The sequence below is a fragment of the Dendropsophus ebraccatus genome, chromosome 1, assembly GCF_027789765.1.
Source record: "Dendropsophus ebraccatus isolate aDenEbr1 chromosome 1, aDenEbr1.pat, whole genome shotgun sequence".
Classification (NCBI taxonomy): Eukaryota; Metazoa; Chordata; class Amphibia; order Anura; family Hylidae; genus Dendropsophus; species Dendropsophus ebraccatus.
This window is the reverse complement of record NC_091454.1, coordinates 95,065,993-95,089,674: the sequence shown is the minus strand read 5'-3', so window position 1 is coordinate 95,089,674 and position 23,682 is coordinate 95,065,993. Positions and strand designations below refer to the sequence as shown.

At 40.8% G+C, this 23,682-nt stretch overlaps 1 protein-coding gene across 9 annotated transcripts in view; it reads right to left on the bottom strand.

Moving 5' to 3' along the window:
* The window catches only part of NAV3 (neuron navigator 3), a 344,164-nt gene that overhangs the window by 147,070 nt on the left and 173,412 nt on the right, over positions 1-23,682 (bottom strand). For 8 of the 9 annotated variants that reach the window (XM_069975584.1, XM_069975530.1, XM_069975540.1 and 5 more), the window contains exons 4-5: positions 19,070-19,142; positions 9,030-9,213 (exon numbers count right to left, since the gene is read on the bottom strand). In XM_069975584.1, coding sequence (XP_069831685.1) covers positions 9,030-9,213; positions 19,070-19,142 — 257 coding nt within the window. The remainder of the gene's footprint in view (positions 1-9,029; positions 9,214-19,069; positions 19,143-23,682) is intronic. The other variant, XM_069975593.1, reaches the window with a different exon arrangement.

The window sequence follows — 23,682 nt, the reverse complement described above, 5'->3', positions numbered from 1 at the left end:
TTTTATTTTTTTCTCATTTTGGGATGATATTTTGGGGGATACAGAAACAACTACTAGTTTTCCATAAAGTTTTGGTCTCAAGATACAATCGTTTCAATATAGTCATCCCATAACCAATTACCAAATTTTTCGTTTTATAAGACACACTTTTTAGCAATAAAATATCTTGCTAAAAAGTGCCTGCATATTATATTTAGGAGATAGGGCAGCCCGACACTGTCAGACTGCCCTGACTCCTCCCTTGATGGTCGGAAGGGCTGGATGAGCTGTGCAGCTGCATAGTCCTCTCCCTTCTCCTGTCAGTACTGATCAGTGAGATCAGCGCCCTGGAGGAGAGAAATCTGGAGGTGATATGCATCGCATCCAGATCGGGAGCTTACTGAACTGAAGGACCTTCGCTGAGGTCACAGTCATGACTGACATCCCTTACTGTATCTCCTACATCTCTACAATACTGGAGATTATATATAAATAAATGGTGTACCCTTAGGGTACAAACACACACACCATATACGCAGCAGATTTGATGGTGCAGATTTGATGGTGTGTTCAGTTATTTAGATCTAATCTGCTGCGTATCTGCTGCGTATCGCAGCAGAAAATACGCTGCGTATATGGTGTGTGTGTTTGTACCCTATAAGTTTATTCCATTTTCTGCCAATAACTGTGACTCCCTCCCCAGAGTCTCCAATCCAGCAATGGTTGTTTTTCTCTCTTTTATTTACCCCTAACAGCCACATACAGTAAATGTATCACACATGTGCCCCAACAGTGCCAAATCCAGGGTGTTCATCTTCTACCCTCTTTCCCTCTTATGGTATGTTCACACTGAGTAATTCAAGCGGAATTCCGCAGCGGAACTTTCCGCCGCAGAATTCCACCTGTCTCAGTTTGTCATAGCCCGTCTATAGGAGAGCGCACAACATGTCACTTCTTTGAGCAGAGAGTGGCAGCAGCGGAGGAGCGTGCGATCTCCCATAGACGGGCTATAACACTCTGAGACAGGTGGGAAAGTTCTGCTGCGTAATTCCGCTTAAATTACCCTAAGGCTGCATTCCCACGTTCCATGATCCTGACGAATCACGGACGTGGAATGCATGTACTGGAGCCCCCCCGCGCCCGGACAGCATCTGTGATTAGATGCTGGGAGCGGGGGAGACTGTATTCATAAGCGCCGCACTGTAATGAATCAGCCGTGCGGTGCTGTTACTACAGCGTGGCGCTTATGAATACAGTCTCCCCCGCTCCCAGCATCTAATTACAGATGCTGTCCGGGCGCGGGGGGACTCCGGTACATGCATTCCACGTCCGTGATCCGTCAGGATCACGGAACGTAGGAATGCAGCCTAAGGCTAGGTTCACACTATGTAACTGTGCGGCTGTATATTTTATGCGGCTGTAAATGTGCGGATGAAACTACGGCCGTGGGAAAAAAAAGACATGCGGCTCAAAACATACGGTCATTTACTTTGAAATCTGGTTCAACTAAAAATAACAAATAAAATCTTAAGAAAGTGATGCAAACACCTCTGGATGCATCTGGGAAAGCAGGGAACACAGTTTACAGGAATTGCTATTACCGGGGTTTGCGATCCTCTGCACTAATGCCGATGTCTCTCATGGTTAATCTATTAAAATAATAAAACACATTTTCGTTGTAATAAAGTGCCTTTCGTTGTTCAATAATTAAATTTAAACTAATCCATCATTTTGCAATTAAATATACTGTTAAAATAAATATATATATAAATAAATGTATATTTATATATATATATTTATTTTTTGACAGTATATTTAATTGCACAATGATGGATTCGTTAGAATTAAATTATTGAACAACGAAACTGAATTTATTCCATCGAAAATGTGTTTTATTAATTAAATATTAATTAGTACAGGAAGCTCCATAAGCCGTTAATTCATATTGCCGGCAAAAGAGCATTCTGTACTAATCATCACTTTACTTTAATGAAAACATCAAATGTTTCTTCTAATTATGTTATCACAATAGCATTATTAGAAGAAACATTTAGAATTATATGTGCGCTCAGCTGATTGGCTGATCGGCTGAGCGCACATATAATTAGCGGGTCCGCAGCACAGTGACTTCATTGTGCTGCGGACCAGCGAAGAGGACACATCGGGACATCAGATGGTGAGTATAGAGCTCTCCCCACCCCCTCCCCAGCACTGCACCCCTCCCAGCAAGGAAGGGGGGGTCAGTTAACCCCTTCCTTGCTGGGATGGGTGCAGTCTGACATCAGTCTGGCCCCCAAGGGGTTAAGGGGGATGCAATACATCCTCCCTTAACCCCTTGGGGGCCAGACTGTAAGCAGCGCTCACAATGATGGGTGTTGTGCTCCTGTTTGTGTGTTTTTTGTGTGTTTCTCCCTTTTTGTTTTTCAGATATCGGTATCCTGTGGATTACGTCGGATTCCGTGGACTACGTCGATGACCAGCGTTTTTTTAATGGTTTTTTTTAATAAAATGGTCAATGAGGGGTGTGGGGGTGTTTTTATTTGAATAAAAATTTTTTTTAACTTGTGTCTTGTCTTTATTTCTTTACTTTATAGACTTAGTAGTGGAAGCCGTCTAATAGACGGAATCCATTACTAAGTTGGGGCCTAGTGTTAGCCGGTATAAAATGGCTAACACTAACCCCCTATTATTACCCCAGTACCCAATGCCACCAGGGGTACTGGGAAGAGCCGGGTGCCAGTGGTCCCGGAGCGTCAAAATTGGCCCTCCTGGACCGGGCGGCAGCAGGCTGGTAAGATTTAGGCTGGGGAGGGCCTAAACCAATGGCTCTTCCCACCCTGGTGTTACAAGGCTGCTGTCGTTTGGTTTTTAACCCGGCTGGTTATAAAAATAGGGGGGACCCTATGCGGTTTTTTTTTTAAATAAATAAATAATTTAAAAAAAACGCATAGGGTCCCCCCTATTTTTATAACCAGCCGGGTTAAAAACCAAACGACAGCAGCCTGGTAACACCAGGGTGGGAAGAGCCATTGGTTTAGGCCCTCCCCAGCCTAAATCTTACCAGCCTGCTGCCGCCCGGTCCAGGAGCGCCAATTTTGACGCTCCGGCACCACTGGCACCCGGCTCTTCCCAGTACCCCTGGTGGCATTGGGTACTGGGGTAATAATAGGGGGTTAGTGTTAGCCATTTTATACCGGCTAACACTAGGCCCCAACTTAGTAATGGATTCCGTCTATTAGACGGCTTCCACTACTAAGTCTATAAAGTAAAGAAATAAAGACAAGACACAAGTTAAAAAAATTTTTTATTCAAATAAAAACACCCCCACACCCCTCATTGACCATTTTATTAAAAAAAAACATTAAAAAACCGCTGGTCATCGACGTAGTCCACGGAATCCGCCGTAATCCACAGGATACCGATATCTGAAAAACAAAAAGGGAGAAACACACAAAAAACACACAAACAGGAGCACAACACCCATCATTGTGAGCGGTGTTGTGCACCTTACAGTATGCAGCATCTTTACAGATCGCTGCTTACAGTCTGGCCCCCAAGGGGTTAAGGGAGGATGTATTGCATCCCCCTTAACCCCTTGGGGGCCAGACTGATGTCAGACTGCACCCATCCCAGCAAGGAAGGGGTTAACTGACCCCCCCTTCCTTGCTGGGAGGGGTGCAGTGTTGGGGAGGGGGTGGGGAGAGCTCTATACTCACCCCGATGTTGTCTCTTCGCTGGTCCGCAGCACAATGAAGTCACTGTACTGCGGACCGGCTCATTATATGTGAGCTCTGCCGATGAGCCAATCAGCTGAGCGCACATATAATTCTAAATGTTTCTTCTAATAATGCTATTGTGATAACATAATTAGAAGAAACATTTGATGTTTTCATTAAAGTAAAGTGATGATTAGTACAGAATGCTCTTTTGCCGGCAATATGAATTAACGGCTTATGGAGCTTCCTGTACTAATTAATATTTAATTAATAAAACACATTTTCGATGGAATAAATTCAGTTTCGTTGTTCAATAATTTAATTCTAACGAATCCATCATTGTGCAATTAAATATACTGTCAAAAATAATTATATATATAAATATACATTTATTTATATATCTATTTTAACAGTATATTTAATTGCAAAATGATGGATTCGTTAGAATTAAATTATTGACCAACGAAAGGGACTTTATTACAAAGAAAATGTGTTTTATTAATTTAATATATTAACTATTAGAGGCATCGGCATTCGGCATCATTGCCGGCTATTTTTGAAGTACTCCGTACGGACCGCCTGTCAATCCTCGGCCGCATGTCCAGCCAGAAACAATGGTCTTGTTAATTTTTTACGGGTCCGTTTACGATCGGGCCGTAGATTCATACATAGTCTGCACTGTGGAGCCGTATATCCTATACTTTCCAGCGTACGCATGAACCACCAAAAATACCGCCGCACAATTACAGCCGCAAATACAGCTGCACAGTTACATAGTCTGAACCTGGCCTAAGAGTGCCTGCAGTCTTTTACCTCCAACCATCTACGGGTATGTTCCCACTACAGAACACACATCAAAATTTCAAGCAGAGGCCACGTGGCGGACTCTGTTGGAAGTTCCGCCTGTCCTATAGACTATGATATTGTCAAATGAAATCTGCTGTCTGCCCAAAGAATTGACATGACATTGACATTGAGTCTAGTCTATGGGACAGGCAGCACTTTAAGCAGAGTCCGCCGAGTGGCCTCTGCTTGAAATTTAGTTGTGTGTTCTGTAGTGGGAACATACCCCTACTGTCACAGCCTGGATCCAAATCACTCCAATCCTAACCAATTATTGCTGTCAATATAGAAATCAATTGCAGCCAGAGGCTTTTACACAGGCAAATATTCATCAGGAAAGTTGCTAGAAACCCTCCTGCGGTCAATAATCAGCAATTGATTGATATCGCTATTGATTGATAGATAGATAGATAGATAGATAGATAGATAGATAGATAGATCCAGTAGAAAACAGATATCTAGCAGCTCATCGCATATCTTGAATTGCACTCACATGTACGATCCCAACATGAGAATACAAACAGCTGACATCTTTTACTGTCTAAAAGCATATTACATAGCTGCTTTCTTCCAAAAACAGCCCCATGTCTGCCCTAAGGTTGTTACAACTTTGATCCATTCACTTCAGAGAAAAACAGGAGCAGAGTGGTGCTGTGTCTGGGAGAAGGCAGCTATGTTTATTTAATCTTGGATAACCCCTTTAATTTTTACATGGCTATATTTGGGAAATGAGAAATGAGTCACTATGAATAATGTAGCAGAATATACCCGTTATTATTCAGACAACATTGTCGTCTGCTGAGGTTCCGTATGGGTAACCTAATCAGTTGGGGGCCCACTCAGACTCACTCGCCCCCCCTAGGCTGAACCCCTAGCTATGCCCCTGAGCCAAGCTGAGTGTGTATGATACAGCAGAGCCAAGTGTGTATAATGTAGCTGTTGGATATGACGTAGCAGAGCTGAGTGTGTATGGTGTAGAAGATCTGAGTATGTGTTGTGCATGCAGCAGCTGTTTATGTGTAGGTACAAGGCACTGTAATTTCAATAAACTTTGACCCCCTTGACTGCATTATTGCCTTCATGACCTTAGACAACCAGGGAAGTTTAATTAGCATGAAATATTTTTCCCCTGTTTTCATTGGTCAAAATCCGGAGTGCGTCTTATAAAGCGAAAAATACGGTAATATATTTTTTTACTCTTTTTAAGTCCTTGAAGGGGACTTAAGAGTTAAAGAGTTGAAGAGTTAATAAGCAGTCATGTTATAAAGATCAATGTAATGCTAAATGCATTCAGTCATCATATTCTTGGCAAGGGCTTTTCAAAACAGTGGACAAATATTTAACGGCTCAAAAAGTCTTTAAATGCAAATGGGCCTTTAGAGTTTCTTCAATTTTGAACTGCTACATCAGGAACCTTTAGTGAAACTTAAAGAGTCACTGTAGTAATTTTTTTTTGCAGAAATCAATAGTACAGGCGATTTTAAGAAACTTTGTAATTGAGTTTATTAGGCAAATATGCCATTATCTGCATTTGAAAAGACTTTTCCTAGGTCCCCTCCCTCCTCTCCTTTCTTTCATCCACTGCTCAGAATCAGGAAATCTCAATCAGACGGGTCCTGTCTGTGCTATGGAGAGGGGAGGGGGGAGGAGAGATGAGTGAGATTAGTCGGGAGCAGAGAGCAGAGAACAAAGGATAACACAACAGGGAGCCAGCTGAAAGCTCTATTCAGAGGTCAGGGAGGTCAGTGGTGACATCAGAAGAGAGAGCCTGGTGATGTAGCTTTAAATTAACTCTTTGTTGTCCTGTTTTGGAGCCTCATCTTCTCTCTTCCATAGACAACAAAGAAGACAAGAGGTAGAGCTTCAAACTGCTTTTTCAAGATAAAAATGCATTTTTCGGCTAATAAACCCAATTACAAAGTTTCTTAAAATCGCCTGTACTATTGATTTCTGAAAAAAAATAAAAATAAATAATGACAGTGAAACGTTAACCTTAGTAAGCGTGCCATACAATCAACAAACTACTACTTTATTTAAAGCATAACTTTAAAGTGACTGTACCACCAGACCCAGGCTGAAGAACTGGAGGTGGGCCGACCCACCCTTAGTGGGAGAAAACCCCAGCCCCTCTATGATAGGGTTCCATTGATTCTAATGAAGTCACGATTCGTGGCAAAATTCTGTGCCATTCTGTTCTCGCTCTGTTATTATAGCCATTTGGCTTAAAGGATGTGGCTCCTATCTGCACACTATGCATCTACTGCGCAGCTCCCCTAGCGTGCCAGATGCGTCTGCGGCAGTAGCCTTACACTATGGAAAAAGGTGTCTTATTGCAGGCCTGGAGAGTGGTGGCAATTAGTCATCTGGGTGGAGAGCTACCCGTGACTAGTCACAGCTCTCTGCTTGTAATCGTGGTCTGCAGGGATGATCGACAGGCAGAGAGACAACTAAAAGGTTTTCAATCCATTTGCTCTTCCTTTTGTGCTTTCCATTTAATTTAATATAGATGGATCAGTTAATGAACGGAGATAAACGCAGGTTTGAACTCACCCTTACCCATGCACATTTCCAATAAACAGTAGACCATGTGGCAGGGAATGGTTTTTCAATGTAAACTTTTCAATGGTATAACAGTTAACATTACTTGCATAGTTATCATGATGCATGAACTATGCAAAGTGACAGAATTTCACATCATTCAATGGCCTTTCACTATTGCTACATCTGTATCACTTTCATATTAATAATATGTCTATATTATTGTATGGTACAAGTGATACATGATGTAAATATTTACACCAATGAGCATCATGCATTTCATGTACAAACACTGCAAGTATTGAAATGTGTCAATTAATGTGTCACCAGTAAACCAGGAACATTTCATTTTAAGTCAGGTCACATGAAACATCAAATACATATACATACATATATGTGACAGCAATCACCACTCGCTGTAGAAAGGTTAGGCTAGGTTCACACTGCGTTTTCAGCATCCGTTTAACCCATCCGTTTTTTGCAAAAAACGCATGAAAAACGGATTGCAAAAAACGGATTCATTTGTGTGCATCCGTTTTTCCATTGACTTCCATTATAAAAAAAAACGGATCCTTTTTTTTTGGCGGACCAAAACGGACCAAAAAACGTTGCTGACCCTATTTTTCTGGACGTTAAAAAAAAACGGATCCGTTAAACGGATGCTGAAAACGCAGTGTGAACCTAGCCTTACCGCACACAGTGATCAGGTTAGGCAGCAACCCGCCTCCCCCCCCCACCCCCAGGTACTGTATATAAGAATATACAGAACATGGGGGAAACAGGACCCTGCTCTGTAAAGCGCCATGCAACAGCCCTTGATAAGAGCAGAGAATTGGGAACTGCAGAGTTTAAACAGCCCTGCAGTTCCCAACACAAATGTTGGGTGCAGCAGAGGGGCCCATGTAGCCCCTTACTGTTACAAATCAATGAGAATTTAAAATAAAAAAATATAACTTTATTAAAGGTATGTATTAGGGATATAAAATGCTTGAGTACTCTTTTAAGTATACTGAAGTACATCAGTATAATATCTCAGGAAACACCTATTATTAAAGGGGTCATCTGGGTAGAAGAACATGGATAAACCCTTTTGCTCCCTGGAGGTAAAAGTTATTCTTGGACATTCAGAGAAACTCTATTGGACATTCAGAGAAAACTGCTATTTGACATTCCGCCACACGCGATGATCACGACTTAGCCCTGCCCTCTCGGAAGGCTTACTTCCAAAGCGAGGAATTTCAGGAAGTGAGCACCAAGGGCAGAAAGCTTTAGCCATCTTCTGCTCCCCGGAAAACCCCATTAAAGGGAATGTACCACTAGGTACATCGCTATGGGCTTTTTACATGAACAGACCGGCGCCGGCGGGCATGAAGCACAGGAGGAGGGCCCGCCGGGCCTTCAGTGAGGTAATCTCCACTCCCCTCTGTGATGCAGCTCCATTGGTTCTAATGGAGCCTTGTCACAGAGGGGAGGGTGTATTGTCACACTAGGGGCTGGCAGGCCCACCTCCAGTGCCTCATGGCCAGCCGGTATACCTGTGCTGGCGTGGGTCTGTTAAAGTAAAAAGCCTGGTGGTTCATTCGCTTTAAAGCCTAATGCATATACATTGCAAATGCATGATTTCACAATCCCTGCATGTATTATAGTACGTATTATAGCACCTGTTTCTATTTCTTTTAAAGCAGGTAGTCTGAAAATGACAATGTTGAAACATATCTTTGTATATGGTAAATATGCACTTACTTTAGAAAACAGAACTTTGTCTGGCACAGGACTCATGGCGAGTAGCATGTCTAGCATGCCACTTTTTACCTTCTGAAATAACTGCTATATATCTTTGACTTTAAGTACCCACATAATTATATACTAGCATAACTAGCATAACTAGTATCTATGTTAGCTTATTGTATACAATCTATGTTAAAAATGTAACCACGGTAAAAAGCTGCTTACCTAGACTGCATATCTTGCTGCGTTTTGGGCTGGCTTCCTTCAGCAGGTGTAGGGCTATGTGTCACCTGCTGCTGGAGCTCCACCAGTGACTGGTAATACTGCTGCTGTTGATGTTGCTGCTGTTTGAAACGTGACAGACTGAAAAACAGTCCCAAAATGGCTTTCAGATTTCCATTCCTTATTTCTGTAACAAAAGAGGAAAAAGACATGTAAAACAAAAACCTAACAAGCATATGATTAGTTGCAAACATTATCATGACCAGAATACTCTAGGTTATTTAAAGGAAAACTTCACATACTACATGTTAAATAGACATTTCAACAATCTTTGCATAAAGAATAGTATAAGTGATTATAAGAAACTCTGTAATATATCTTATCAGAAAAAAATGCTTGATTCTCCTGGTATTAAGTTTTCCCCCTTTCCCTGCTAAACTGTCTTCCACTCTGAAAAATCAATTCTATAATACCATGTATCTAGCTCAGAAATGAAGTATCAAGCAAAACAACTGTATTGAGGGAGAAGAGGGACATAGAAGGGTGTGTGCCTGGGGGAGACAGGTCCTTAAAGGGGTTGGTCAGTTGATAAAAAAAAAAAAAGTTCAGTGTACAGTATAGGTAAGTGCACTCACTGCACTTACTGACAGCAGCTCCCAATGTACCTCATAGAGCTAATTTCAGACTCCCTCATCCAGGCTGTGCTATTGTAATCTGTGGTGATTCTGTCCATAAGATGGCTGACATGGAGAAACATGTGACTATGCCTCTCCCCCCCAGTGTTCACCATTTAGCCTGTATATGCCTATGGAAGACAATGGGGGGTGGGCTTGGTCACATGCTTCTCCATTTCAGCCATCTTATGGACAGAATCACCACAGAGTAGGATACCACTGCCTGGACGAGGGGAGTCTGATATTAGCTCTATAGGGAAACATATGGAGCTGCTGTCAGTAAGTGCAGTGAGTACACTCACTAATACTGTACACACAATTTTACTATAAGGTGGCCAACCCCTTTAAAAAAGCAATCCCACCCCAGGGCTTTATACACAATTTTGAATAGTCCCGCTCTATCATGGCTTCCTAGGCTGTGCACGGAGACAGTACTGGATCTACTCCTCTGTTTGTGCAGACATGATAGATGCTAGACTTTGCCTACTAGCTCTGGGTGAACTGAATATTACAGATTCAACTTGCACTGCACAAATCTGCTGATAAATGCAATACATGCTACAAATACAGTAATGTCAAGATATATGATGGACAAATTGCTAATCCTCCACATACATGAAAAGTCACTGGAATAGACAGGTTTGCTGTAAGTAAAAGCTTTCCATGCATAGCTAAAGCCCTAAACAAGGCTGGTCTTAGGGGTGCATAATCCCTCCAGTCTGTCCTGAAGTGGGAGCTACTGAAGCCAAAAGGGTTTTCCCTCCAAACTACAAAAAATACCAATACTCCACTGTGTGCATTTTGAAAAGTGTGTTGCAAAATACAAAAAATTTGACAATGACAAGCAGACAAAAAACTTTGCATATTGTTTTTGTGTTTGAATGGCTGCTTTTACAGAACATATAACAAGGCTGGGAGGGTTGCAAGAAGTATCGCAGGATTATCTGTATGTCCCTTTACTGCTTTTAGTCATCAGGGTCACATCACCTATTTTATGAGGATGTGTGTGTCAGATGAGCAGTGTATTTTTTGATGGGTCAAAATTTTTTAACTGTAAACCTCAATAAAGGCAGCAAAGTCTTCAAACATATTCAACGGTTATTACGATTTGGGCTGTTTGCAACGTCAGCCTGCTAAAGCTGTGTCTCAAGATTTGTGTCCGGAATGTCTTCCTATTAGAGATGAGCGAACCTTGAGCATGCTCGAGTCCATCCGAACCCGAATTTTCGGCACTTGATTAGCGGTGGCTGCTGAACTTGGATAAAGCCTTAAGGCTATGTGGAAAACATGGATATAGTCATTGGCTATATCCATGTTTTCCAGACAACCTTAAAGCTTTATCAAAGTTCAGCAGCCCCAGCAAATCAAATACCGATCGTTCGGGTTCGGATCGACTCGAACCCCAACCCGGTTCGCTCATCTCTAGTTCCTATTCAATATTGCCAGGATTAGCAGCACCATTATGTGGCTATTGGTTAAGAAATGGGGGCTCCTCATTATGAATGTGAATGTGGAAACAGCTTAAAGTGAAACTGTCACCTCCTTTTTGCATTCTGACATCTCTACACAGGTGTAAAGGGTAAATTTAGCGGTTTTCATACCTTATTTTATATCATACGTCATGGTGCTTGTTCAAGTAAAAAGTCATCTTTTATCAACTGCAGATTGAGTTAAGTGGGCACCACTTAGCACCGCCCACAACACCACAGTTGGCATCGCCCCCTCGCCGGCCATTGGAACAGGCTGGCCGAAAGGTCTAGACCCCACCCCCTTTAAGTCGGCCAACCAATGGGCGTCAAGGGGGCGGGGCCAACGGCTAAGTGGTTCTAATGCGAGGCCACGCCCACTTAATACAATCTGCAGTTGATAAAAGGACACTTTTTACTTGAACAAGCACCATGACGTATGATATGAAATAAGGTATTAAAAACGCAAAATTTACCCTTTACACCTGTGTAGAGATGTCAGACTGCACAAAGGGGGTGACAGTGTCACTTTAAGGCTATGTTCACACAACGTAAAACTACAGCTGTAGTTCTTGCCGCAGAACTACGGCCATAGTTTTGCGGTGTGGAACAATGCCTTATTTGCAATGGGATCCCGGCCGGAGCGTACACACATCGTATGCGCTTCGGCCAGGATCCCATACGCTGCCGGAAAAAACTGACATGTCAGTTTTCTGCGGCCGGAATTCACTGAATTCCGGCCGCAGAAAGACCTGTCAGTTCACACAGTGAACTATGGTGGGCTATGGTAAGCTCTGATGCGGGCGCACGCTGATGCGCCCGCATCAGAGCTCTGCGTACTTAAGTACCGGCCGAGATGATCTGGCCAGAGACCGGCCGTTCCGTGACCCTGGACGGGTCACGGAACGGCCGGTCTCTGGCCGGATCATCTCATAAGTAGTGTGAACATAGCCTAAAGCCTTAAACATAAACCATTGATAAAATTCAATAACTGTTACCAGAATTACTAAAATGAAAATAATGTAATACAACCAACAGCTTAGGTTTGTTTGTTACACATCACTTTAAGCAAACAGCTGAAGCTCTGATTTTCCACTTAAAGATGAGAATCTGGTTTAGATGTGCAATATAAAAAAGTGTCACTTTAATTTCCAGCCCAGACAACAAATTAAATACATCAAGCCTTGGCAACGTGATGGATAAAGAACAGGCATCCCAGCAATCAAACTAAACCAGAAAGTTATATTAACATCCACCTTCTCTATGCAAGCGTTATGGTGGAGCCTAATTTATATTCAAAATATTTTGAGAATGAACAGTCTCAATGATGAGAAGGAAAAGAAAATGACTGCCGGTCTTGTCTGCGGCTGCTTTTTTTTTTTCCAGGGCTTTGTATGGCCTTATTTCCCCATTAGTTTACTGTCTGTCCTCTAGAGAACTCCTGTTGTCCACACATGACCTGTAATAAGTGGTGTGTGAAGGTACTCGCCGTTTATTCATTTTATCTAAACATTATTTTGGAACAGAACACTTCTAATCCCTAACAGACCTCTACCTCCGTTATACACTGACAACCATTGAATCACACTGAGAACACAAGCAGTGGCTCACTCAGAGCATGAATAAATACAAAAACAACAAATACAATGCTGTGTGTGTGGCTACAGCTGGGAGTCCTTACAAGATAGTAAGGACATCTATAGCTTTTATTCCCTTGTCCAAAGTGGGTGCTTTCCTGTAATGCTGAAAATTTATTAAAGAAAAAGGTATAAAAACATTTTTTTTTAAATCTCTCTGTACTTCCATGCACTTCCCATTAAATATACAGTATGCATTACATTACTTCGGGAGATTTACTAAGTTAAATGCACCAAGATTTGGGGTAAAAACTGGTGTACATATCTTGCACCTTATGGAGGGTATTCATCAAGATACAGATAAAAATATAAGGTGTTTGCTAAATCCCTATACCCCACTCTGGATATATTAAAGAGGATGTACCACCTGGTGCATCCTCTTTAACCTGAACCCACGGATCGATCGGCACCGAAACGGGAAAGCTGATGCCGCGGTCCGTTTTCTGTTTCCGTGCACAGCGCTGTTCGATCCAGCGGTACCTGCTGAAGCACTGGAGTTCGGCCGGCCCACCCCCAGTGGGAGGGAATTCCCTCCCCTGTATGATGCGGCTCGCTTAGAACATGTCTCCTATGGACATGTCAAGAGTTTTTATGGGTAGGGGTCTGTGCATTCAGTAGAAAGAGTAATATAGTCACCAATTGGCACTCCTCATGCCATGCTCATGGAAAATCAGGTGCAATATGTGAAGAATAGATTCCAACACTTGCTGTAAATGCAATAAGTAAAGTTTTATCCCAAAAGCATAAAGAAAGATAACGTACAAGGTAGAAGCAAGTTGGCTGGCACTACAACTATCCACAATATGTCAGCAATTCAGTGGACGGTAAGCTGAAGTCTGGATGAAATGTGCGGCTAGTGGAGGTGCTCAACGCCAAATAATACAGTCCAACATGGAGAAGGTAGAACAATAGAGGCGGTCACTCACCACAGAAGATGCTGAAAAGTCCTTTATTCATCCGGGTATGAACATAGCAGGGAAGGGGGAAGGTGGAGGAGCGGGTGCAATCAGACAAACGTTTTCACGCTGACGAAGCGCGCATAGCGTGAAAAGGTTTGTCTGATTGCACCCGCTCCTCCACCTTCCCCCTTCCCTGCTATGTTCATACCCGGATGAATAAAGGACTTTTCGGCATCTTCTGTGGTGAGTGACCGCCTCTATTGTTCTACCTTCTCCATAAAGAAAGATAACGCTGTACATGTTCTGACTAGAGATGAGCATGCTCGAGTCGATCCGTACCCGAGCGTTCGGCATTTGATTAGCGGTGGCTGCTGAAGTTGGATAAAGCCCTAAGGCTATGTGGAAATCATGGATACAGTCATTGACTGCATTCATGTTTTCCAGACAACCTTAGAGCTTTATTCAAGTTCAGCAGCCCCCGCTAATCAAATACCGAACGTTCGGGTTCAGATCGACTCAAACCCGAAGCCGGTTCGCTCATCTCTAGTTCTGACCCATCTGGATCTTTTATAACAGCATGCTTATGGAATAAAACTTTACCTATTGCTTTCAAAGCGAGTGCTGGAATCTGGTCTTTACTTATTCAATCAGTAGAACGTACAGGTAGGGAAGCTTGCAGCTGCGTGTCCCTCCCATTGTTCTGTGGTAATGAGTCCTGGACGGCCCATAGACTTGCATTAGGAGTTTGTCCAGGTCAACACAGAGTCGAGAGAGAAGACCTTAAGCATGGCCTTCTTCTGACTCATGGGTTAAAAATCCTACTAAAACCCTGAAAGCAATGAGTTTACAGATTGCATTTTCAGACAATCTATACAGCTGATGCATTCACAAGATCTTGAAAAAGGGCCAGGGAAAAGGCAATATTATTATATGTGATACTACACACATATGTAAATAATGTTTTACTGCAAGGCTGCCTTATAAACTAGGAAGTGTCTTCAGCCTTTAAAGCTCAATTTGGCATAACTACCAACCACAAATGAGTAAAATAGATGTTGCTTATGGCATGTGTTCAAATGCAATAAATATGAAGTGGAACATTATACCAATTTGCTTCTTCCTTGTATGATTACTGCAGATATCATACACTGGTTTAAACACTGACAAATAGGAACAATCAAATCCCTTCCATTGGATCACATGGCTTTTTTTAGATAGTAGTAAATTATGTAAAAGACATGGGTTTGAACATCCAAGACTCAACTCACAGTCAAATTCAGAGGCTAGAGCACGAGTTTAGGGTTTCATGATCCCAAACTTACTGTATTTTCTCTCATCTCATATTGGGAATAAGGTAAGTAGGTTCCCAAAAATCCACTGGATACTAGCCTATTTATTGTAGATATGTGTTTTCCAGTATAGAGATAGAAGTCCACATTGATTATCAAATACCCCTTTGTTATTCTTGTAGCACATCTTGCAGTAAGGCACTTAGCCAAGAAAAACAACACAAAGTTTAGTTTAATTTTCAACCTTTTTTATCTAAATGATTGATAAATAGCATTGCTACTATTCTGTTTTGTTTAAAGAAAGGATCTAAAAATCTAACACATGACAACTGTTATGTCAAACATAAATATTATATACTTGGACATCCCTAAAGTATGCTTTGTGGTCTATAATGTTCACATGGAATGTTTGTGGTGGAGTCCTTAGACCCATCATCTGGTCCACAGATGAGTTATGTTTTATCATCAGATGGGTAAATGATATGCCAGTCTCAGTCCTCAGAGTTTAGACAAATGTGTTTTTGAACTTTAGCACGCACAGAATCACAGAAGTCATCAAAGGCAAAGATGATTTAAAAAAAAGCACCTTTCAGGATGCCGTCACACATCCTTTTTGTGTGATGTTTTTCAGGCCTCCAAAAAAATGCCAGAGAAGCTGCCAATGCATTTTCCCATGCATTTGTATTTTTCTCTGGCTGTTTAATGGCATTTTTGAGACAACCAGAACAATCCCATTAAAGTCAATGGTAGAAAAAACACCACAGTTTATCCGATAAAAAAAACCAGCATGCTGTGTTTTGGAAAAACTACCAAAGAGCCCCAAAAGCTCCAGAGAGGAGAGAAAAATGCCACACCAAAAAACACTATGGGGGGAGATTTATCAAACATGGTGTAAAGTGAAACTGGCTCAGTTGCCCCAAACAACCAATCACATTCCACCTTTCATTTTCCAAAGAGTCTGTGAGGAATAAGAGGTGGAATCTGATTGGTTGCTAGGGGCAACTGAGCCAGTTTCACTTTACACCATGTTTGATAAATCTCCCCCTATGTTTGTAAGGTATATCATAAACTTCAGCTGACCACCAGCTAACATCTGACTGCTGACTTTTTGCAAAAAAAAAACAAAAACAGGATGGCGTTTTTATTGGTGTATTTGCACAAGATTTTAAGGCAGTGTGATCAAATAATGATCAAATAAAAGCTGAGCTATGATTGGTTGTTATGAACAACAAAAAACTTTCACACTATAAGGCTTCTTAATAAATTTTCCCATAAATTATAATGGTCACTCCCAGGAAAAAGCAACATGAAAATATTCCCACCATACAATATTCAATCTATCAGCAGCTTCTTCACCCTTTCAGTGCCAAATATGTATTTTTATGTTTACATGACATTAACACTTGTTACCACCCAAGGCTAAAAAAATCTAAAAGTCCTATAAACAGAGGGAGCACATGTTTTCCAAAGTATGTTAAAATTCAGTTGTTGAAAGCATGACTAGGAAATTGCTACAAGGTAGGAGACAAAGAGGAAGCAGGACAGTTTATATAGATGAATACACGCTTATACTCAATGTAAACAGCTTTGTGCAAACATGATCGAAACTATATACAGTACATTGTCAATGTAAGCAGTTAAGTTGTATGTACAGATGCAGCTCTATATATTGTGTGTTCCCATCCTTGCTTCCCTATTTACCACAGTATCCTAGAGATGATCTCAGCAGCCAAACATAAACAAATGTATAATGACATAAAATGTAAGTAAAAAAGTAAAAAATAAGTATAAGTAAAAAATGACAAAAACATTTCTCTCCTAGTAAAACATTACAGTAACAAAGAAAGAACTTTGCACTGACTACATGAGCTAGCTAGCTTTCTCCTATCTATCTACTATACCCATACTGCCTCATACCCAACCAAAATAACGCTGCAGATGAGAACAACTGGCATTTTAATAAACAAAGTTAAAATGGACAAAGAAGATATCATGAATGAAAGACTAAAACAAGAAAATGCCTTGCTGGATATTTCAAAGAAGTGACTGGCGACTCTCTACATTTTTGAAAGTCCACATCAGCCATGTTGTTCAACATATACATTACAAACATAGCAACGTTCTATAAAAATAGAGAACAGCATTTTCTCATATTAGATTACAAGTAGTCTGCAACTTCTCACTACAATGTATGGATAAGGAAAGTCTCTATTGCCAGCATTGTTAGCATAGCATGGCCACCCTCCTAATATCGTAAATGAGTCACACAAATACGAATGCAAGTCTCTGTTAGTAATCACAAGGAGAATGACCAGCAAAATTGCTCATATAAGGATTCTGTGGGAAGTGAACCAACACCCTCCGGTTCAGAGGGATTCTGTGGGAAGTGAACCAACACCCTCCGGTCCATTAGACTGCTGAATGTTTTCATTGTCTCTTGTCTTGTACTTTGTTTTCCTTTTATCAGGTTCTATGCTATTAGTGAAGATATGACCAATGGTTCCGTATGCTGGTTTATTCTACCCCATTGTCATCAGCATGGAACCTTTTTATCTTTCAGCTTGTGGACAATACAATGCAAGTACTGGATATTTCACCGTGACAAGGCTCTATTACTATAGCCTAGTTACGTCTATTATAATCCTAGGTGCCAAATCAGAATCCTGTCTGTCTCTATCAAACATATTCCTACCACTATGCTGTTGGGACAATGTATAGATTTTTTTTCTGATGGACCCATAAGTATTGAATAGGGGAAACACATTGGAAGAATGAGGAACAAGGATCATAAGGTTGACTAAGTTGTATACAGGGTCTACTTAGGGTATATTAGAATTAAGGGGTCATTCGCATGTTATTGTACTATTTCTACACACATTATGGTTGGATAATACTGAGCCTGTACATGTGTTTGTATACACATACTGACTAGGTTTGGAGTTACCTACCTCCCTATATATCTGAACCAACAAGTGGAGGTGTAGTGCATGATAGAGGCATTTTCTTGGTTCTGGGGTCACCCACAACAAAGGGAACGTTGAGTTCTATACACTCTTACCCCTTCAATAAATATTGCCAATGAGTAGGTGGGGCCTTTTATATGCTGCTTGTACAGATTTTTTTGTAATTAAATAAAAAAGTTATGTTGTAACTAATATAACTGGGTTAGCCACTTTAGCGCATTATTCTGGTTGTTTTTTGTTTGTTATTTGTGTTTTTTTTTTTTTTTTCAATTAGTGAGGTTGCAGCAGGCATGCACAGAGGTAGGCATTATACCCAGGCCACCTTCTGCCGCATAAGGAGAAACCAATCTAATATGTAATAATTGGCATAGGATAGGTTGAGAAGATTGGATGTACACTGTGACCAAGAGATGACGGTTTAGCAGCTATGGCACCACTCCCTCTTTGAGGTCATGAGTAAGAGCCAGTAGGCATGGCTTAAAAAGGCAGAAGCCCCATTTAAATAGACCATGCTACACCAGCATCGGATGGGCAACCTGAGCCCAGACTAACTTAGCATCCTAATGTACTGATTGGCTAACTAGTTCTCCTTACAATGAGGTTGGTGGCCATAAAAAGGCCAGTATGCCACACATAGGTATACTTTAGGAGGGTTCAAGGCATTTTGTAACCAGCAATTTAGATATAACTTAATGATAAACTAGCTCTAGGTATCCATCTGCTATATACTAGGAACATACAAGCAATAAGCACATGAGGAATAAGCAGCCATCATTGGGTTCAATGAAACGCACTTTTATCCCCTTCCTAGACCGTGTTGACATTAGATGACTTGGCAATGTTTAGTGCTGACACATACTACTTCAGGCACCTTTAACAATGGATTTCAAAGTCATCCAAGGTCTGGGTTATTTTAATAGTTCAGCGTGTGTAGATTTCACAACACAAAGTAAATTATTGATGTTAAAGCCAGTGTACGTTTCAAGAAACATGAAATTATACTACTTTAAATGATAAATACCAATGCTCAAAAATGTAGTTTATCTGCTTTTTAAATTATCACTGTGAAGGAACGCAGCTTGGAGACCATGCTAGTATAGAGTGGATTGTCTTACCTTCTGCAGAGAGACCTTGCACATTAACTCCTCGGGCTGCCAGAAAGTTCAGACAGATATCAACATTCTCAGTCTGCAACATGAAGGAAAATAACAAGTTGCTTAGTGTTGCTTTACACAATGTGCCAGCCAGAAATTTACGTTACAAAAGCAATGAATACTTCACATTCACCACAGTCATCGTCAGTGTTCTGCAGACGCGATAGCTGCTAATTGAGAAACCCTAATAAAGCGTTTATTGTCAGCTGTAGGGCTTATAAAACAATTCATAAAGGCTAGATCTAGAATGGCATGTCGGCAGACCAGCAGTCCACCTACTTAATATAAAACCAAGTTTTACACAGCGCAAGAAAGCTATGAAAGCATCCATAGAAGACCTAACACTGTGTGTGTGTCTGCCTGGAAGAGATCATGACTCTCAATGAAAGGCCACTCTGAAAAGCTCTGCATGAGAAGTGTGCCAATGCAAAATGTGTGCAAGTAACAATGTAGGGGTTTTATTATGTTACTGACAATGTGATAACTGACAGTAGAGCACGGCTTTTCACTTCATTCCAAAGTATTCTAACAATTTTGAGCACCATTAGGAAAGAACATGGCAAATATGAAAATATGAATTATTCCAATTTATCTGTACACAAAATTAGATTTGATATTCACATAACATAGCAGGAAAGTATAGTGCATTAAAGAAGATGTCTCGTGAAATTGAAAAATGGAAGTAAGGTAGGGGTGTGTGGGAAAATAATAAACTAAGTAAACGCGCCGCTCCCCGGTCACACTGACAACCACTGGATGTCAATTTTGGCTGGAATCCTTCACCTGCATTGTCTCAACTTAGCTGAGCAATTGCCCGCTCAGCCAGTCAGTGACTGGGGCGGTGTCTTATCTCTGATTGGCTGAGTAGGCAATCGATCACCCTGGTACATAATGTTGCCACTGGAAGAGCTGCAGGTGGCAGATGGCTGTCAACGGGACCGAGAGCAGCACTATGAGGCAGGCACGGGGACTGGTAAGAATGTATCATTCCCTAAGGGTATGTTCACATGTGTTAGTGTTTCATTGCGTTAAAATATAATTACTGCAAAGAAGTAACATAATGAAATCATTCAGCAATGAAATGCCCAATCACTGCAATTAAATGCATTCACATTGCATTTTCATTGCATTACTGCATGTGTAAAGACAGCCTTGGGGGATGTTCACACACAGTGGAGGTAATTACTGTAATGAAATCATGCAATACTACAATGAAAATGCATGTGTAAACATAGCCGCAGCCTTTTTTTTTCTTTTTAGGACATACCTGAACATCCTTTTTTAATTGACACAATCACAAGTATCTCACATCACAAGCAGGTCCAATTACATTTATCTTATTAAAAAAAATCTTGTTTTTTGTGTAAATACATCCCCATGAACCTCTCCTAGGCAGGACTAATAGCCCTGAGTTCTATATTTAATGCTTTGAAGTAGTTCTCAAGATTAGGTTATGTCATAACTAGCTGATAAATAAAGCCCCTAGTACACGGGCCAATGAGTGGGAGCAAGCCAGTGCTGATCTGTCAGGTCAGAACTCGCTTGCTCCTCATTCCTTGCTCGCTGCCAGTGTTATTACACGCGCCAACAGCATGCGGGTAAATAAGGGGGCAGGATGCCGTGGGAAGCCCATAAGAGACAGTGGTGGTCTGCTGCCACCGCTCCTGTTTCACTGAGCGACAGCAGCAGATTGTTGCTATCCTAGTCGTTTGTCTTTTAACATGTTGAAAGACAGTGAAAGCCAACGATCAGCCAACATCGTGCATGTCGGCTGATTGTTGCCTTTTATTACAATAACCAATAACCAATTGTCGGCCGTAATTGCCGATAATCCGCCAAGTACAGACGATAATGGCTTCATGTAAAGGGTCCCATCTACTCTCTCTGGAACTTGACAAGTGCAGCATCTGATGAGATTCAACTTTGTTCATTATACATGGGGGACAAGGGAACTCTGTTCCCATCATTGGTCGGGGCCCAGTGGTTAGACAGGTGATAATATTTTATCATGGAATAACCCTCTTCAGAGCACTAAAGCTGGGTCCACATATATCAGTTCCATGGGGGTATTTTTTTGTGCAAGAACAGACCTCAACTACTGCCATAACTGATACTAAAATGTATTAGTTGTCATCAGACTTTTTTACCACTTGGTACTACAAGAGTTTCAAATCCAATTTGGAAAATGCTGCAAAACATCTTTTCTATTTCACATCTATACCAGTCTAGAATCCCCAATGACACACCAGATGCATTAAATGTATACAGGTCCTTAATAAGATTGGGAACCGGGGGCTAATAGTCTTGCTTTTGAGAGGTTCATAGGAATGTAGTCAAAATAAAAAAGTCTTACTTCCTCAATATGTTACTACTATCATGTTCTATATTTGAGTGGCACCACATGTGTTTAGAGACTAAGCCCACTGCAATAGGTATGTCCTCCTCATATTTAACCAGCTGATTGTATGATGCAGTTGATTCTTCAGTAGTAATGTAACTCCCTGCACTGTAAGGTCTAAATTAAAAATTCCTACGTGCTTTGGTCTCTTAAAATCATTATATAGGTATATAACTGTACCCCATTCCTAAATGCATCATGTTATAAAATGGTAAAAACCAAGCATTAAATACATCAAATGTTTGAGAAATAAAATGCACATTAAAAAGAAGGAAGCTGAATGCTGTAGCATTGTAGCGTTAGACATTGAATATACTGTATTAAAATGTCTTGGGAATATGTTGTATAGACACATGCACAAGGCATCTTCACATTTTTCGAATTTGAAAATGATTGGTCCTTTTGAAGAAATAATGAAAAGATTATTGTTATTATTGTAGGTCCTCCATTCATATCTCGGCACCGCATGGGATTTTAGAATTTATGTTTAGAAGTTATAAAGCATTGGGGAAACTATGGGGAATAGCAGCTGCAGTGCCTGGAAGATTTCCAGCAATGTTTTCTGTTCTCTCTTTATACAAGAGACTATAATAAACAGCACATCTTTATATTACTAAGCCTACTTCATCGATGGAATTTAATTGGTATTAGCAGAAGTTAGACATGACTAAGAAGGTTTTGCTACTTGTCACTGTGACCATTCTGTGGCCAGGTCGGTTCCATGCACAAGCCCAGTTGGTTCAGAATGGGGCACACGTACAGTACCAACCTGGCATGGTCGCATCCTGCACTTTCCTCCATTTTCATAGCCCCTACTACAGCTAGCTAATTTGGAGATGGGCTGTACTCTTGGGGGAAGATTTATGAAAGGGTGTAAATATACACCTGGTGTAAACTGCCCACAGCAACCAATCACAGCTCCGCTTATATATTACCAGAGCTGAAAGCTGAGCTGTAATTGGTTGCTGTGGGCAGTTTACACCAGGTGTATATTTACACCCTTTCATAAATCTCCCCCCTAGTCTTTTAGACTAGAGAATCAGATCCTTTAATCTTAAACATTGGTCCCATCTTTTGGTTGGCAAAGTTTTTCCTATCTGTCAAAGTACTACTGTGTCAAGAGAGAACACTCACTAACAGTAGTAGTCAGAAAGCACTCTCTCTCACACACACCATTAAGACAGGCAAAGCTTTGTATAGTAGAGCAGTCATACAGTTATGACCACATATTACCTCCACATACTGTCTTAATAAATTCAGTAGTATACTGTTACCAAATAATACCTCCACACCAGGTCCATATGTTAACATCACAACAAAATAAAAACCACTACACAAAGATTTATATTACTGATATACACTGACCATATAGTGGTAACCTCAGCTGTACACAGGCTCTGAAGACCATATAAGTGATTACAGCACAGTCACATCCAGTGACTCAAAGGTAACATCTCTGATTGGAGTCCTTTAATTACATTTTCTCCTTTCCATCCAACCCAGGAAACCATAAAGACTTCTTCAAACCATGACTCATCTATGCAGTGTTTATTACAGAGACATCTTTAGCTCCTCATTTTTGCAGCCTTTTATCACTTATAACTCTATATAGTAATGGGAACCAACACCAAATATAACAATGATACAGATCACACTACTGACATTTTTGTAACTGTCCTAGAAAAATGAAAAATTTTATCTGATTGGTTACTATCTACAACAAAGCCACAATTTCCCCTGAGACAGTTTTAATATATCAAGACCAATGTACAGTATTTTACAGCTGTTATGTTAGACATATTTTCTCTGTTTTCATTACAACCATTCGGGATAGTCCCATAGTATTTGTAGCATGGTCTGCTTAAAAATGTGTTAAGAATGTCTGCGTCTGCTAAAGTAAAAGCTCAACTGGTGCTTGTAGTGTATGTGGAATTCCTTTGAAAATGCCATCTATTTCCAAGTGAACAGGTGCAGTATCATACAATGCATGTGTACTGTAGTTCTACAGTATCCAGCTTTACAGAACTGTAAACGCTCACTGTCTTCTTATTTATAGGAAATACTACCATGAACTTTGGGTGTTTATTTAGAAAATAAAATCTTTGATATTATACACCGCTGCATTTCTCATAGTAACGTTAGGCAATGTTACAACAATGTGAAATTAAAGGCCACA